At 38.6% G+C, this 15083-nt stretch overlaps 1 protein-coding gene across 1 annotated transcript in view; it reads left to right on the top strand.

Annotated features, from left to right (window-relative positions):
- The first annotated feature begins 51 nt into the window (after nucleotides 1-51).
- FAM162A (family with sequence similarity 162 member A) overlaps nucleotides 52-15083 on the top strand; it is a 22465-nt gene continuing 7433 nt past the window's right edge. Inside the window, exons 1-2 of the mRNA XM_006905560.3 lie at nucleotides 52-202; nucleotides 14781-14900. Of these exons, the coding sequence (XP_006905622.1) occupies nucleotides 169-202; nucleotides 14781-14900 (154 nt within the window). The 5' untranslated portion in view covers nucleotides 52-168. The remainder of the gene's footprint in view (nucleotides 203-14780; nucleotides 14901-15083) is intronic.

Raw genomic sequence — 15083 nt, forward strand, 5'->3', positions numbered from 1 at the left:
CCACCTATCACGCGGGCCCCGCCCATGCGCCCAGTACGTCACGCACGGCCCACTCGCTCCGCCCCCCCAGCACCGCCCTCGTCCTTCCCATTGCTGCCCTCGGTGACATTGAGTGTATCCACGCCGCCGCCGCCCGCCAGGCACTGCTGGTCGTCGGAGTAGGCGGCCATGGGGAGCCTCCGCGGCCTGCGCCTGGCGGCGGGTGAGACGTGGGCTGGTCTAGGGGCGGGCGGGAAGCCAGGTTGGCCACTGGGTTTGGAGTCCTGCAGCCTCCCCAGGCCTGGTAGTTGCTTGGTGCCATCACGCACTCCCCTTAGGTTGTTCGGAATCCTACCTGCGTGGTAGTAATAATGGGAGCTAGCAAGGGTTGAGCGAGCAACTGCTAAGCAGACACTGGGAGCTGGCCCGGACTGACCCTCACACCTGGCTCTCTATCCACCCAGCTCCCATCAACCTTATGATCCCTTGCTCTCTCCATCCCTAACTCCTTCCCTCAGCACCAGCCTCCTTGGAGCTCAGTTTTTAATGCTCCTGCTATCCCTAGAACTCCCCCGTTGCCTGCCTGATTCAGCTTTCCACCTAACCTCTCCCCTCCGCTACTCTACTTGAGTCTCCTCCTGCCCTGTATCTCGCGAGTTTATCCGTGCTTTCAGAGAAGACGTAGTCCGGGGTTTCCTACCCATTTAGTGTCTGATTAAGCAAGGGGTTTAAGGTTTCACAGAATAATAGTAATTGTTTTCTTAAAAAGGAGGATATGTTTTTCTTTTAAACAGTTCTACAGTTAAGTGCTTTCTTGGAGGAAAGTGTTATGTAAATGAAGGATCTGCAGTTTGTTTTCCTAGTAGACATTTGTATAATGGGTGGGTATTTGGAGCCAGAGCGTAATTTGCCTTCTTGCGGAACCGGCAGAGCCTTTATTTAGTAGGAGCTAAGAAATCAGCGTTTGCCTCTTGGCTCTTTTCTAAGCACCAAAGCAAATCACTTTTGGTCACCTTTATAAGTTTGATAAGGCATAGTGATTGATCTTTTATTCCTTGGTATCAAATTACTAAAAATTTGTTTAATTCAAATTTTGAAGGAAGAATCCCCCAAAACTTGGCAATAGAAATAGTGTAAATATACATTGTACATGAAGTAATGTAAAAGAAAAAAAGTTATCCTTTACATACATGGCTTATTAGGGAGAATGGACTGGAAAACATGTATCATACTGGGAGATTATTATTTACTTCCTTTAAAACAAATAGCCCCTCCACTAAAAGAGATTGATTTCATTCATTTGTTCAGCTATTTCGCCTAAAATCTTTTGTGTACATTAGTCCCCCATTTACCTGAGGTTTTGCTTCCCATGGTTTCAGTTACCTGTGAGCAATCGTGGTCTGAAAATGTTAAATGGAAAATTCTAAAAATAATAAATTTCAGGTTCTGAGTAGTATGGTGAAATCTCTCACCTTTTAACTTTATCCTGCCGGGGATATGATTTTGAGACATAGAGTAATTTAAGAAAGGACTTAAAGACTGATGTTTTTGAGTGTGTAGGACTCAAAGGTGTGTTGCCCCATTGTTATAAATAAGAAAATTGGGAAAGGATACTGGTTTGGTAGAGAGGATGGTGTTGTTATTGAGTAGTAGGTGGCATTGAGTTACAAGGTGAGGATGGGACCTCTCAAAGACCTGAGAACAAAGGTAGAGTAAAGTTAGGGAAATATATGGGAGCCATCAGTGTAGAGCTGATTTTTAAAACAGAATGGAAGAGTCTTCCCTGAGAGAAATGTGGAACAGAGGCAAAGACTGAACCTATGGAGGCTTGACATGTAAGTAGCAGGAAGTGGCAAAGAGGATGTTAAAGAAGGTAGATCATAGAGATCAGAGATGAATAGAGAGGATGCCAGGAGGGACTGAGTCCTTGTAGAAGAATGAGATCAGTAGGGTCAAAGATGGATAGAGTGGAGTCAAATGAGCTAATGATGAGGATCTAAAAAAATACATTTATATGACTAAAAAGAGATCACTAATGTTGTTAGAACAATTTTAGTAAAATGAGTGGGGGAGGTGGGTAGTGAGGTCAAGGTAGTAGATACATGCCTCTTAATTAGTCATTTGAGGTATGAAATGAAAGAGATTAACATTTTATTTATAGGAGCTATTGAGAACAAGTGAATGTTTTGTCCAAGACAGTGAACTTTCAGTGCTGCTGAGGTGTGATAAGACAGGAATTCTCATAGCTACTGATAGACATGTAAACTGATTCAGCCTATCAGAAAAGCAGTTCGTTATATATATCAAGAATCTTAAAAGGGTTCATATCCTTTAACCCTCATATCCTTTAGCCCTCCACTGCCAGGATTCTATAAGAGAAAATAATTAGAAATGCCATCAGAGATTTACATAAAAAATTGTTCACTGAAACATTTTTTGTAATAGTGAAAAATGGGAGACAAATCCAGCTGTCAAGAATGATTGAATTCAGTTTTTATCTGTGTTGGATGTTATACAGCTATCAAAGTATTTTTTAATTGATAGCTAGGAAAAGTGTTTATGATATAAGCAAAATATAGCATTAGGTGATTATGAAAAATGTATATGTTGTATCTGGAGCAAAGTCCGGGAAGAAATACACCAAGTTGTTATTCCTGGAGAGTGATTATGGATGCTTTTTTATTTTTCTTAATACATTTTTTTAGCTTCCAAATCACCTATAATGAGCAATTGTTACTTTTATGATTTCAAGTTTTATTTTATTTTATTTTTTTGTTTTAAAGAGCGAGGAGACATTTGGCAGAAAAGGGGCTGTAGAAAGGAATGATCTAGGAGGTTGTTAGCTAAGTTTGGTACAACATCCCTTAGTAAGAGGGATCACAGTTGGAAGGGTTCATTGGTTCTGAGTGAAGGAAGGATAAGTGTTCTTCCGAGCCTGCAGGGAAGGATGAAAAAACAGATGGAGAGATAGGAAATCTGTTTCTGTCTCAAAGCTGATTTAGGTCAACATCTAAGGCCAAGAGAGTTTCACACACCCCTGTTGGGAGTGGGCTGCAATGTTGCTGGGAGGAAAAACACTCACCAAGAAGTATACTGGCCCACCTCACTGAAATTTGGCCACCAGATACACAGAACTGCAAGACTTTTTTTCCATAGTTTCCCCCCAACTTCAAAACTGGCCAGGTTTCAAAGATTTATTTATAAGTTTGTTTTTTCAACTCGAAAAGATTTTTCCCATAGAACCAATGTTACAAATGGTGATTAGGATTCTAGCCAGCCCACAAAACTCATTATATCCATCTGTCTTGCCAGTATTTCCTCCCAAGTATTTTTCACATCTGTTAAGTAATCTCTACTAGGGGCCTTAGCTAACCTGTACCCATTACACACCCCACTCAAATACAGTGTGTTGATACCACCTAACAGAAGGTCCACATTCATGTCTTCCCACTCCTCCTTTTCTCCTCTTCTCCCTCTCCCCAGGCCTGTCTGCATTCTGCATCAGATTTATCGTCTGGAAACACCATTGTTATTGTTTTCCTGCTCAAAACTTCTACGCCTATTTCCCAAATCCCTTTTGGGGCATGGCAGACAAATGGACTCTCACTATGAGGAAGCATGGATAGCCACAAAACCCAGAGCCAGGGAGAGCTAGGCTACTGTCATCACTAACATTCCAAGCCCTAGAACATCTGCAGGGACCTCATTGACAAGGCGGAGTTATTAGGCTTGTGAGTGATGGTAGTCTGGCAGGCAGATCCAGAAGTCTGTGCCACATATAAGAGCAGGGCAAATCAGATTCGAAGCCAGAAAAAATCCATCCCTTGGCAGAATAGTCGCAGACAGGCGATATCAAGACATTCAGGTCTGATCATTGAAAAAGCTCAGAGCAAGTTAATATTTCAGGTTTGTCCTTTTGTTTTGTAGTGGCCAGTCTTTAAGGCAGTCTAGCTTTGCTTCTAAAATGCAAACTAAATCATTGGTTCTGTATATTCTAAATGAGCTCTGGGTGGGAATAAGAGCTCCAACTTCTCAGTGACATAATTACCCTAACTTAATCATTCTTACTACTAGGTCTATTGAGCAGCTACAAATATTTGATGTATAATTTATCATAATTATAAAATACAGTATTGAAGAGACAGTGCATGTGTATGAATCTTGCTATCCTCAGGATAGACATACATTTAGCTTTTTCTTCCTGAGATTTAAAATCAACTCTGATCCACAAACTTTCAAAGTTCCTTCCTCAGATTTGCTCTTTCCTATCATAGCAAACATTTTAGGACTAGCAATACCTTATTTCAATTCTAAAAGGATTAAATAGGCATTTGTGGACTAGCATGGGAACCATGTAAGTATTTAGATTAGAATATCTTTTGGTGTGACATGAAAAAGGAACATCATTGCCCCAGAAACAAACTTCTCCCAGTGGAGGTCATGGTAGCTACTGGCCTTTTGGAACACTAGGCAAAGAGAATGAGGTGGCTGGGCACACAGTCTCACCTCAGGGCAATAGGATCAGCCAGTTCTGTGAGCTCTGGTCATTCATTGTGAAATAATGAAACCGTGGCTGTGTTTACCCATGAGGGGAGGCCAGCTACTGTGGAGGAGGGGTGTGAAATAAAGCCTTTTCAGGAGGTGGAACAGTTCACACTGCATGTCATCAAAGACTGAGTGGTGTATTAGACACTATGTCCTCTGTAAAATCTGAAAGCTGGCATACTCCACAGGGATTCCAAACTGTCAGTATAGTGAGTTCTACGTTATTGATAGGCAGAAGTGAGAAGTAAAGCAGAGCTTCTTTTCAGTAAATTAACTGTTAGAAAGAGGGGTTTAGAGCCCAACCAGAGACATAGTATTAAGTTCTGCAGGTGTGCCCCAGTCATTCATATAGCTTATGTTCAACAGGGACTCTGGCTGGCTGTGTTGAAGAGCAGCAATTCTCACACATGGTAGCACGTTAGAGTCACTTAGACAGTCTTTTTAAAAAATATTAATGCCAGAGTCCTGCTCCCAGATATTGGGATTTGATCGGTCTGGGATGGCCCTGTGCATTCTTTTTTTTTTTCCCCCCTTTCCATGCTCTTGTGATTCCAATATGCTAAGTTTGCAATCCACTTTTCTAGAGTAGTACTTCTCAAACTTTAGTATGCAGAGGCATCACTTGGAGTGCTTATAAAAATATTTTTCTAGGCCCTACATCAGAAGATCGGAAGGTTTAGGCTGGAGTCTGAGAATCTGTATTTCAATGACACTCCTAGCTGAGGGCAAATAGCACGTACCCTAATGTTAACATCTTGCATAACCACAGTACATTTGTCATACTAAGAAATTAACATTGGTGCATTACTATCAACTAAAAGACTTTATTTGGTTCTCATCAGTTATTCTACTGTTGTCCAATTTATGTTTGGGGATCCAGGCCAGGATACCACATTGCATTTAGTTGTCATGTCTCATTCTCTTATCTATGACAGTTACATATTCTATGATTTTCATGATCTTGACAGAATACTGGTCAGATAGTTTGTAGAATGTTTCTATATTTGGGTTTGTTTGATGCTTTCTCATGATGAGACTGGGATTATGAGTTTGGGGAAGAATAAAGAACACAGAGGTAAATTGCCCTTCTCATCACATCATATTAGACAGTACATGATTTCTACATGATTTATGATTGGTAATTTTAACCTTGGCCAGTTTGTTTCTTCCTTGTAAAGTTACTATTTTTCCCTTTCCATACTCTGTTCTTTGGAAGCAAGTCACTAAATCCAACCCACACTCAAGGGGAAAGGGATCCAGGAGGGAAGAGTATTTATACATATTGTGATATTTTTTTAAGGAAGATTTGTCCCTTCTCCCCGCCTTCATTCATTCATTCAGTTATTTAGGTCAGTATGGACTTGTATATTTTATACCCTAAATTATAATCTATTACTATATTATTTTGTTGCTCAAATTATTCCAGTTTAGACCCCATCAGATCAGCTCCTGTGTCCCTTTATATGCCCTCATCCTTTTGTTTTTTGAACAACTTTTTTCCTTTCTGGTGCTGCAGGATGTTCCAGATTCATCTTGTATTACCTCTGCCCTAGCCTAGAATCAACCATCTTTCTCCAAGGAGCCCAGTTCCTTTTATTAGATAATGGTATTTAGAAACCAAGATCTGGGCACTGAATGTGCTTGTTGCTACTGAAGTGTCACTGATTTCAGGCCCACCAGTGAGAAATACATATATGTATACTAAGCCATGTGTATACATAAGCTTGTGTTGTATCAGTATCTGTCCATCTAATACCTGTATATTTACAAATATGTGCAAATAATATATATAACATTTATATTAGCTGTGCACACACACACACATACACACAGCTAAGAGTTCATTCTGAGTTCTCTGACTGTCTAGCACCACGGGGTTCCTTTTAGACTTCCACCCTTGCTTTTGGAACTTCCACCTTCACTTTCTCTGACAGTGAGAAACCTGGCTCTCATTATCTACTATATATTTGCTTATTCGACCCTAGTATACTTGTAGTTTTATAATTGTTAACTCATGCTCCTATAAGAAAAAAATTACCAATTAGTGTTTATATATAGTTCTTTTTGTTTTTAGTCTTACAGTTTCCAGTCAAAACAATGTTACTTAGGTCAGTTCCTTTTTTCCCACATGAAGGTTATAAGGTTAGGTTATATCCTACATTTCTAATACAGTTAGATGTATCTGTCACTTCTTCCATCCTGGGATTCCCCCAATGTCCTGCTTGATATTTCAAAATTTGCACATATCAAAGCTGTTTGTGATATACAGTTTTACGAGTTTAAACAAATGCCATGATTTTATCTTTAAGCATAACACTGGCAAACTTCATAACTGGCAGCATTCTTGCAGCACACCTGACAACTGATCTTGACACAGTTTAAAAAACCCTAAATTAGATAATCTAAAAGGTTTTTTCTCCTCCAGCATTCATTAAACCTTCATTTATCATCCCTGATTCCCAGAAATTGGTCATGTCCCAGATCATATCACCAGTGGCTATCTCCAGGAGGATCATGGAAGATTCTGAGGAAAAAAGGCATCCCCATCTCTCTGCACTGTCCATCATGAGGTTAGAAAGGCTTTTTTATGGAATGGAGGGGACAATAGGGCAGAACCAGCTGGTACTTGAACCAGCTTCATCTCAGCTGACCCATTATATCCTCCAACTAGCAGCAATACCTCTAAGGCATTGGTTTTCAAATTATGAGCCACCAGACCAACAGTATCAGCATCACCTGGGAAATTCTTAGAAATGCAAATTCTTGGGCTCCAACCATATTTACTGAATTAGAAACTCTGGAAATGGGGTTCAGTGATCTGTGTTACAAGTCTTCTGAGTAATTCTGATGTACACTAAAATTCAAGAACCTCTACTTTTAAGATTAACCAGGCATTTGCCAGTCAGAGCCTTAGGAGCAGCTGTGAGGCTTCATCTGGACTTCCTGCTAGGGCCCTAGGGATGCAGAGCTAGCCTGGAACAGGCTGCAAGAGCAGCCAGAGGGCTAAAGGGCTGTTTTTCTTTTGGTTTATATGTTTGTGTTTAATTATGGTCCACCAGAGGATGGAAAATTTCTGCCTTGGATGTCTGGAGCAAAATATTCTATCTCTTTGAGATTAAAAAAAAGAAGGTCTTAATAATGGTACTAAAACTTTTATGCTTTTGTTTTTTTAGTGATGTCACTTTTTTAAAATTGTTTTTTTTACATTGGCCTATTATTTCTAGTATATATAAGATTATGTTTGTGTATGTTTTAATCAGGTAAAAATTATTGGCATTCAGTATGAAGTTGTAGTAAGAAAAAACTAGGAAATATTTTCTGATTTAGGTAAACCTCTTATGCCTTCAAGTCCTTATCACCCACTTCCACCTCGGGTACCTGTATGATCTCAAATCCTACTTCTGTCCTCATTATTTACTGTTCCAGCCACTCTGGCCACCTCTTTGTGGTCCCTAGAATCACTTTAGAGCCTTTACATTTACTTTGGTTTCTATTTGGAATAGCCTTCTACCAGATATCCGCATATAGATATGTATAGCTAGCTCCCTCACTTCTTTCAAAAGTGGCATTCTCAAACAGAATTTCCCTGACTATGCTATGTAAAATTTCACGCATACATACTCCATTCCAAGCACACAAACATTCCATTTCCCCATTGTTATGTTTTCTCTTTGGCACTTGCTAGCTAATTGTGTACGCATGCACACACACTTTATAGTAGAATGTAAGTTCTACTGGCATAGATTTTGATCTGTTTTTGTATATTGTCCAGAAAAATGCCTGACATGGTAGTACTCAATTATTATTTGTCGAATGAATGAATATCTCCAAACATGCATTTATGTGACTGATAGTAAGGAGATGTACATATTCACATTTTTGCTTTATCATTATTATCCATACTGAGCTGAGAGGCAGCTTCTTTCTCTCAGCTGTTTCTGTTCTATTCTTCTAAAACCACCTTTGCTCTAATTAAGAGGGATACGGAAAGGCAGCTACCTAAGGAAATAATACTGATTCTATTTCTGTTTCCTGTCTAGAGAGCAGAGTCCTTTTACCTCACTGCCAGATATCGTTCCTTTCTGTCTCAGTGCCTGCCATAGAGGAATGGGACAGGATGGTATGAGATGGGGCCTTATCCGTCTCATTAAACCAGTGGTTCTCTGGGGAAGATGAAAAAGTCCTGGAGATTAATGGTGGTGGTGGTGGATGGTGGTGATGGTGGCACAACAATGTGACTACTTAATGCCACAGGACTGTACACTTAAAAGTAGTTAAAACGGTAAATTTTGTGTTTTGTATCTTTTACCGCAATATTTCTAAAAAGCCATAGTGATTCTCAAAGTGTAGCTCCAAACCAAAAGTAGCAGCTTCACTTAGGAACTTGTTAGAAGTGCAAATTCCGAATCTCCACCTCAGAACTATTGATTCCATATCAGTGATTTGTGTTTTAACAAGCCATTCTGGTTGTTCTGAAGCACACTGAAGTTTGAGAATCAGCATTCCATAGTTTTATTTTAATCCTGAGAGCTATAAAAAAACTATTGAAGAGTTTTATAGGATTTTCTCATGCCCTAGTAACTGCATAATTACCTTGGTCAGAAGTTCTGACCACTTTAGGGGTAAAATTGAAAAGTACTCTGGAAATGTTTTGAAGATGAATGTTTTAAGTAGTTTTTAAAAAACAAACTTAATCTTAAGAGTACCTGCTGTGTTTCAAGCATCTTGCCAAATGCTCTTATATTTGTTTTTTGTTTTTCATTTAACCCTCAAACCAGCCCTGGTGAAGTAAATACTACATTATCCACATTTAAAATGGGAAACAAGCCAAGCTCAATTATTATTTATCGACTTTTCTTATAGTGTACATTTGCTGCCAGTAGGTGGCACTGATGGTGTGGTTACCCAGACTCAGGCAAAGCTTTCTGGGATTACAGACCTAGAAAACTGAAATAAATGAGATCTCTTATGAAAGAAATCAGACTGTAGGTAACCACAGATCCTTACAGAAATTGAGGTTCCAGCTTCTGGTATGTCAGAGTAAGGACCTCTGAAAATCCACTCTATATATAAAAGTGATGAAAACTGCCAAAAAGTCTTAAAATCAACTTTTACAGAATTCTAGAAAGTAACCAGAGGCTTGTGACAATCTGAGTAGTATTTATCCAAGAAAAAGAACTTAATCATGGTAAGAACAGGAAGCCTCGTGGAATTTTAACTGATTTCTGTCTTCTCTCAGCTTCATAGTAGCCTTAAAAACTAATAGCCTCACAATCATAATAGCTATGGAAACCAGCAGCCTAGCAAGCACTGAAGAAGGCAGAATCAATTTGGAGTACCTTAAAACTCCCAGCCCCAGGCAATTGCTACTATTTGACCTGCCTGGCTGCCCCCTAGAAACTCCCACTCGCAGGGCTTGCTTGCCTTTTATTTTTATTTTATTTTATTTTATTATTATTTTTTCCTGACTCAGAGCTAATTCAGTGTTAACTTCTCCTCCACTTCTCACCTCCCGCCGCCCACCCCAGAGATGGCCCAATACACACACAGTCCTTCAGCAAAGGCTGGCAAACGTATTGGTGCAATTCATTTAAAGAAATCTCTGTCCAGTTATTAGTTGACCACCATGCTAACATAGAACATAGGCTTCTATGGCAAAACACAAAGAATATAAGGGAATATGGATAAGTGAAATAGAATTGAGAGTCCAGAAATAAACCCTCACATTTTTCATCAATTGATTTCCTATATCGTGCCCAAACCACCCAACATGGGAAAAAATAGTCTTTTCAACAAATGATGGTGGGAGAACTGGATATCAACATGCAAAAGAATGAAGTTGGATCCCTTCCATATACAGTATGCCAATATTAACTCAAAATGGATCACAGACCTAAACGGTAAAGCTAAAATTAAAACATTCTTAGAAGATAGCATAGGAATTATGTTGTGACCTTTTATATGACACCAAAAGCTCAAGCCACAAAAGGAAAAATGGTTAAGTTAGACTTCATCAAAATTAAAAATTTCTGTACTTACAGGACATAATCAAGGTAGTGAAAAGACAACTCATGAAATGAGAGAAAATGTATGCACTTATATATCAGATAAAGAATTGTATCCAAAATATATAAAGAACTCTTACAACTCAGTAATAAAAAGACAACCCAGTTAAGAAATGAGCAAAGGAGCTGAATGAACTTTCTCTGGAGAAGATATACAGGTAGCTAATAAGCATATGCAAAGATCCTCATTGTCATTACTCAGTAGAGAATGTCATTAGTAGAGAAATGCAGATCAGGACTACAATGAGATACCACTTCACACCCATTGGGATGGCTTTAATAAAAAAAGTGGACAGGATGAGGAGAAATTGGAACCCTCATGCATTGCTGATGGAAATGTAAAATGTTACAGCGCTTGGACAAAAGTGTGGCAGTTCCTCAACTGATTGAACATAGGGTTACCATATGACCCGGCAATTTCACCTCTTAGTATATGCTCCAAAGAAATGAAAATCGATGTTCACTCAAAAACTTGTACACAAACATCCATACCAGCATTCTTCATAATAGTCAAAAAGTGGAAACCATCTAAATATTTCTTGGCTGACTAATATTTAAACAAAATCTGGGCTGTGTATGCAATGGAATCAAATTTGCCAGTAAAAAAAAAAAAAAATCAAGTACTGATAAATGCTGCAACATGGATGAACCTTTAATACTGGATAAATGAAAGAGCCAGTCATAGAAGGCCACATAGTGTATGGTTTTGTGTCATTTATATAAAATTCCCAGAATATACAAATCTGTAGAGACAGAAAGATTAGTGGTTTCCTAGGGCTGAAGGGAGGAAAAAACAGTGACTACTAGTGGATTTGGGGTTTCTTTCTGGGATGATGAAGATCTGGAATTAGTAGTGATCAGTACACAACTTTGTGACTATACTAAAAAATCACAGAACTGTATATTTTGAAAGGATGAACTAGATGATAACAGAATATGTATCAATAAAGGTTATTTTAAAAATCCTTAAACAAATACAATTTTTAATTTCTTAAAATCGTTATGTTTAAAATTTTTTTAACTGCAAGAGAAAATAATTGAGGAAATCTTGTTTCTCCTCCCTGTTGGGAGACCACCTTTGTAACCATACATATGTTACTCCTATTCCCTCCAAATTCCGAAGCTACAAAGACACCCAAAAAGGAGTCTGGAACTTCAAAAGTATAGACTTTGTCCACTAAGAAGTAGATTTAAAAAACTACTTGAACTCTCCTGTCAGCCTTTAACCACAAAGCTATGAGGATACACTCTTGTTGCATTAAAGCCAAGTCTTAGGCATTTCTCTTTTTCTGTCATGGCATGCCAGGACCTTAGATTCATCACTGCTGTCTTTCCATCTTTTCTGTTTCATTCTACTTCATAGTGCTCCCTTCCTTCCATGTCCTAGGACTCTAGGGCTCTTTTGTGGTCTGACTCTGAATCCTATACCAGCCCTGGTCTTGTATTATGACCCCCATACTCAGAATATGTGTCCCCTTTTATCCCACCTTCATCAAAACTAGTTCTGGCTACAAACTAATCAAAAACAGACTCACAACTATAGAGGACAATCTGGTGATGGCCAGAGGGGAGGGGATTTGGGAGGCTGGAAGAATGGAGTGAAGGATTAAAGAAGTACAAATTAGTGACGGATAGATGGTCATGAAGAGGAATTTTCATTTGAAACGCTAACCTTATAATTAGCTCTATGTACTGCTTCTGTAGATATGCTTGCCACATAGGCCGAAGGGCAGGGTGACCTCAAAATTAACTAAAGACTCATCCTCCTTTTCGCTTGTTCTGTCTAGATGACAGGTGTATTGCCTAAGTTCTCTTTGTAACTGCCTGTAACCCATAGCAACTCCCACACTCTGTAAATGCCTGAGGACAAATTAAGCAATCTGCCCCTGCCAACTGGCCCAATGTAATTGCTCAGATAAGCCCTATAAAAGCTAGGTTGTATCAGAGCTCAGGGCCCAGATCTTCAGAGCACTAGCTCGTCTGGGACCGCCAGCGTAATAAACCTGAGTTCTCCAACTCTCCAAGTGGTGCTTGGTTTCTTGCCGGTCTGATTTTTTCCTGCAACATTTCTGCAACAGTCATGGGGATGGGGAGCACAACATAGGGAATGCAGTCAGCAGTAATGTAATGGCTAAGTGGAGAGCCAGAGGAGAGAAAGAGCAATTAGAGGGATCATTTTATAAACTTTATAAATATCTAACCAATATACTACATATTTGAAACTAATAAAATAAAATTAAAAACACTGAGATACCATCAAAAAAAAAAAACTAGTTCTGGCTGTCTCTGCTTGGAATTCTGATTAATTATCAACTGATTAAAAATTTACATGCTGAGGCTGAGGTAAAGGAAACTAAGTTCAGGAATGTATTTCCTAGCTTTGTTCACAGAAAAGGCTTGGCAGCAACGATAAATCCATTAACAATGAACCACCCTCCCTAAGGATCTCAAAGCATTTCTCTTTTAAGGAATCAGAGCATCTTGAAGGGGAATGTCTCATTTTGAATCAGGGGCAGAGGCATTCAAAATGAATCTGGAACATGCTGTCAGAAAGGGAGTTACCAGTGATCACTGAGCACGCACTGAAAAGACTCATGAGCTAACTTAGATGAGTTCCCAGAGATGAAAGATGGAACATCTGAGCATCAAAAAGAAAAATTAGAAATGGACCCAGACATACCATGTGTTAAAATACAAGAGTTCTTCAAGATGCTTTTAAACTTAAAGGTCACCTGTGGAAATTGCTAGGAAACCAATTCTAAACCTACATCTATTAATTTGAAAACTGGCAAAGGGAAAGAATCAAGCATTTATTCCACATTTTCTGTATAACTTTTACCTTAGGATAACCATATAGTTAATGTGGAAAAGAATACTTCCATTTTGCAGCCCCTACTGAAACAATAGGTCTAGGTAAGTAACACCAAAAACAATAGATGAAAGATCGATGGGGAACTTTCTAAGGGATAAGTCAGACCAAAGTCATCTACTGATCTATCTGAATAGCACAAAAAGAAAGAATTCATGTATGCTTCTGGCTGGAGATGCACTAGGAGGTACACAATACCACCTATGATATATTGCTAAAACTTCTACTTGAATATGATCAAACCTCAAAAATCTGTTTACAAGAAATAAGGGAGTTAGATAAATATGTTAAACACTATGGGGATGCCATCAACAAAATATAAAGTGAGAAAAATTCTCTAGAATCTGAGACCTAGTTTCTTCAACAAATTACAAGAAAAAAGAGCGTGGGGCAGCCAGGGAGACCTACAGAGGAAGCATCAACCATATTCAATGTGTGCACCTATTTAGAATAAACCAACTAAAAAAGTTATGAGCCCATTCAGGAAATTGAATCATCATACTTGATCATAATGTGCTGATAACCAGGAATTATTTTTTAGTAATATAAATGGTATTCTACATATGATTTTGAAAAGGTACTGTTTTTAGATGCATACTGAAGTATTTATGGATGAACTAATATGTTTGGGTTTTAGAATAATTCAGTAGGGGTTAAGGAATAGGTGAGGTTCAGATGAAACTATTGACTGTGTATTGATAATTGTTGAAACTTTATGGTGAGTCCATGAGATCTATTACTCTCTACAGGTGCTTAGAATTTAGATTTTAAGAATTAACTACCTATATTACTATATATAATAATACAGTTTTATAATTTTATATATATGTAGCTTTAAAATTATATATAGTTCATAACTATATCCAAAGCCGATATCTAGAAGGAACAAGGCTTTCTAGAGCCCCTTGCCATTGCAGCTCCCTACCCAGAGTTTACCAGAGCAGTACTGGCAACTAGGCGTCTTGGTTTATCACTTCTGGAAGGTTGCTAATCTTTATTTACCTAAACAGCAGGTGCTGGAATACATAATATTTTCACCAGAACCATTATTGTTAAGATAAGATATGTGAGAAGCACTTTTATAAAACTTACAGCTGATGTTTATGTTGTAAATTCCTAATTTCCTAATCAGCAACATACGTATATTTTAAAACAACACCAAGCATGGCACCCTAAATATAGCATGTGTATCTCACATATAGAATAGTATATTTATTTTTTAAATGAACTAATTTGTATAAATGAAATATATACCTTGCAAGCATTTCTCATTTTGAGACATCAGATTTATTTTCTCTGAAACATCTTTCTCTCATTTCTAGGAAATTGGCTTAGGTTATGCGAAAGAGATGCTTCCTCATCTCTAAGGCTTACCAGACACTCTGATTTGAAGAAAAATGGATTTTGCACCAAACCCCAGGAAAGTCCAAAAGCTCCATCCCGTAAGTTTTGATTAGCTTTTCCACTTATGGACTAGGCAGCTCTCAAAGAGTAGGATAATTTGGACTCAAAAGAACCTAAAAGAAGTCTACAGCCATGCCACCCTGAACAAGCCAGATCCCATCTGCTCTTGGAAGCTAAGCAAGGTCAGCCTGGATGGGAGACCACCTAGGAAGACCAGGTGC

The sequence above is a fragment of the Pteropus alecto genome, unplaced genomic scaffold (genome assembly GCF_000325575.1).
Source record: "Pteropus alecto unplaced genomic scaffold, ASM32557v1 scaffold251, whole genome shotgun sequence".
NCBI classification, from domain to species: Eukaryota; Metazoa; Chordata; class Mammalia; order Chiroptera; family Pteropodidae; genus Pteropus; species Pteropus alecto.